This window comes from Juglans microcarpa x Juglans regia, chromosome 6S, assembly GCF_004785595.1.
Source record: "Juglans microcarpa x Juglans regia isolate MS1-56 chromosome 6S, Jm3101_v1.0, whole genome shotgun sequence".
Taxonomy (NCBI): Eukaryota; Viridiplantae; Streptophyta; class Magnoliopsida; order Fagales; family Juglandaceae; genus Juglans; species Juglans microcarpa x Juglans regia.
In genome coordinates, this window is record NC_054605.1 from 8210372 (window position 1) to 8211886 (window position 1515).

At 41.1% G+C, this 1515-nt stretch overlaps 1 protein-coding gene across 1 annotated transcript; it reads left to right on the top strand.

Moving 5' to 3' along the window:
- The first annotated feature begins 229 nt into the window (after positions 1-229).
- Positions 230-1046, top strand: LOC121236586. The gene is made up of 3 exons (XM_041133033.1): positions 230-566; positions 714-852; positions 980-1046. The coding sequence occupies exons 1-3, from the start codon at positions 230-232 to the stop codon at positions 1044-1046; spliced, it is 543 nt and encodes a 180-aa protein (XP_040988967.1).
- Positions 1047-1515: the final 469 nt, after the last annotated feature.

Consider the following 1515-nt stretch of genomic DNA (forward strand, 5'->3'; position numbering starts at 1 on the left):
CTATCTGTATGGGGAAAAGTGCAAAATTTATACGGATCACAAGAGTTTGAAATATTTCTACACCCAAAAGAAATTAAATATGAGGCAAAGGAGATGGCTTGAGTTGATTAAGGATTATGATTGAACCATTATTTATCACCCAAGCAAAGCTAATGTTGTAGCCGACGCCCTAAGTAGGAAGTCAAATGGACCAGCAATCGCAGCCCTTACCACCCAACATAAGTTGTTAATGGACTTAGAAAAAGCCGGTATTGAGGTCATCACTAGTGACACAGATACTTTCATGGCTAGTTTGATAGTTCAACCAGCCTTGATAGATAAAATCAAAGCTGCTCAGAAAGTGGACTCAGGGTTGGTGAAGCTAGTGGAAGAAGTCGGGAACAGGGACAAACTTGATTTTAGCATTTCCGAGGATGGAGTTTTGAGGTTTAGAGATAGATTATGCGTACCAGCTAATGATGAACTAAAAAGGGTAATTTTTGAAGAAGCACACCGTTCTTTGTACACAGTTCACCCAGGGAGTACCAAGATGTATCGAGACTTAAGAGAGTCTTTTTGGTGGAATGGTATGAAAAGAGAAATTGCTAAATTTGTGGAACAGTGCCTAACTTGTCAATAGGTGAAGGCGAAGCATCAAAGACCAGCAGGATTATTACAGCCACTCCATATTCCAGAGTGGAAGTGAGAGCATGTCTCCATGGACTTTGTGACAGGCCTACCAAGGGCATTGAGTGGACAAGATGCCATATGGGTGATCGTGGATCGCTTAACGAAGACTGCTCGTTTTGTGCCCATTAAAGTTTCTTATAAACTGGAGAAACTAGCTAAGCTTTATGTGCGGGAGATAGTGAGGTTGCATGGAGTACCGGTATCCATTGTGTCGGATAGAGACCTCGTTTCACTTCCAAGTTCTGGAGAAGCTTATAAGAGGCAATGGGTACTAAGTTAAGTTTCAATACTGCTTTTCACCCTCAAACAGATGGGCAATCAGAAAGGACTATTCAGATCTTAGAAGACATGTTGAGGGCATGTGTGATGGATTTTAAGGAAACTTGGATTCAACATTACCATTGGTCGAGTTTGCTTATAATAATAGTTTCCAAGCTAGCATTAGGTTGGCACCCTATGAGGTTTTGTATGGCAGAAGGTGTATATCTCCATTGTATTGGGATGAAGTAGGTGAAAAGAAACTTTTGGGACTAGAGATTATTCAATAGACCACAGAGAAGATAGATACCATTTGTGCTAGAATGAAAGCAACTTAGAGCCGACAAATGAGTTATGCAGATAAACATCGCCGCCAGTTAGAGTTTGAGGTCGGAGATAAAGTATTTTTGAGGATCGCACCGATGAAAGGAATAATGAGATTCAGAAAGAATGGTAAGTTGAGCCCAAGATATATTGGACCATTTGAGATTCTTGATCAGATTGGACCAGTGGCTTACATGGTGGCATTACCACTGGCATTCTCGGGAGTGCATAACGTGTTTCATGTGTCTATGTTGAGGAAGTATG

Coding starts and splice junctions, on each gene's coding strand:
- LOC121236586 (XM_041133033.1), top strand. CDS start 230: ATGGACTTAGAAAAAGCCGGTATTGAGGTCATCACTAGTGACACAGAT. Junction 567..713: donor AGAGTCTTTTTGGTGGAATG/GTATGAAAAGAG, acceptor ACTTTGTGACAG/GCCTACCAAGGGCATTGAGT. Junction 853..979: donor TATGTGCGGGAGATAGTGAG/GTTGCATGGAGT, acceptor ACCCTCAAACAG/ATGGGCAATCAGAAAGGACT.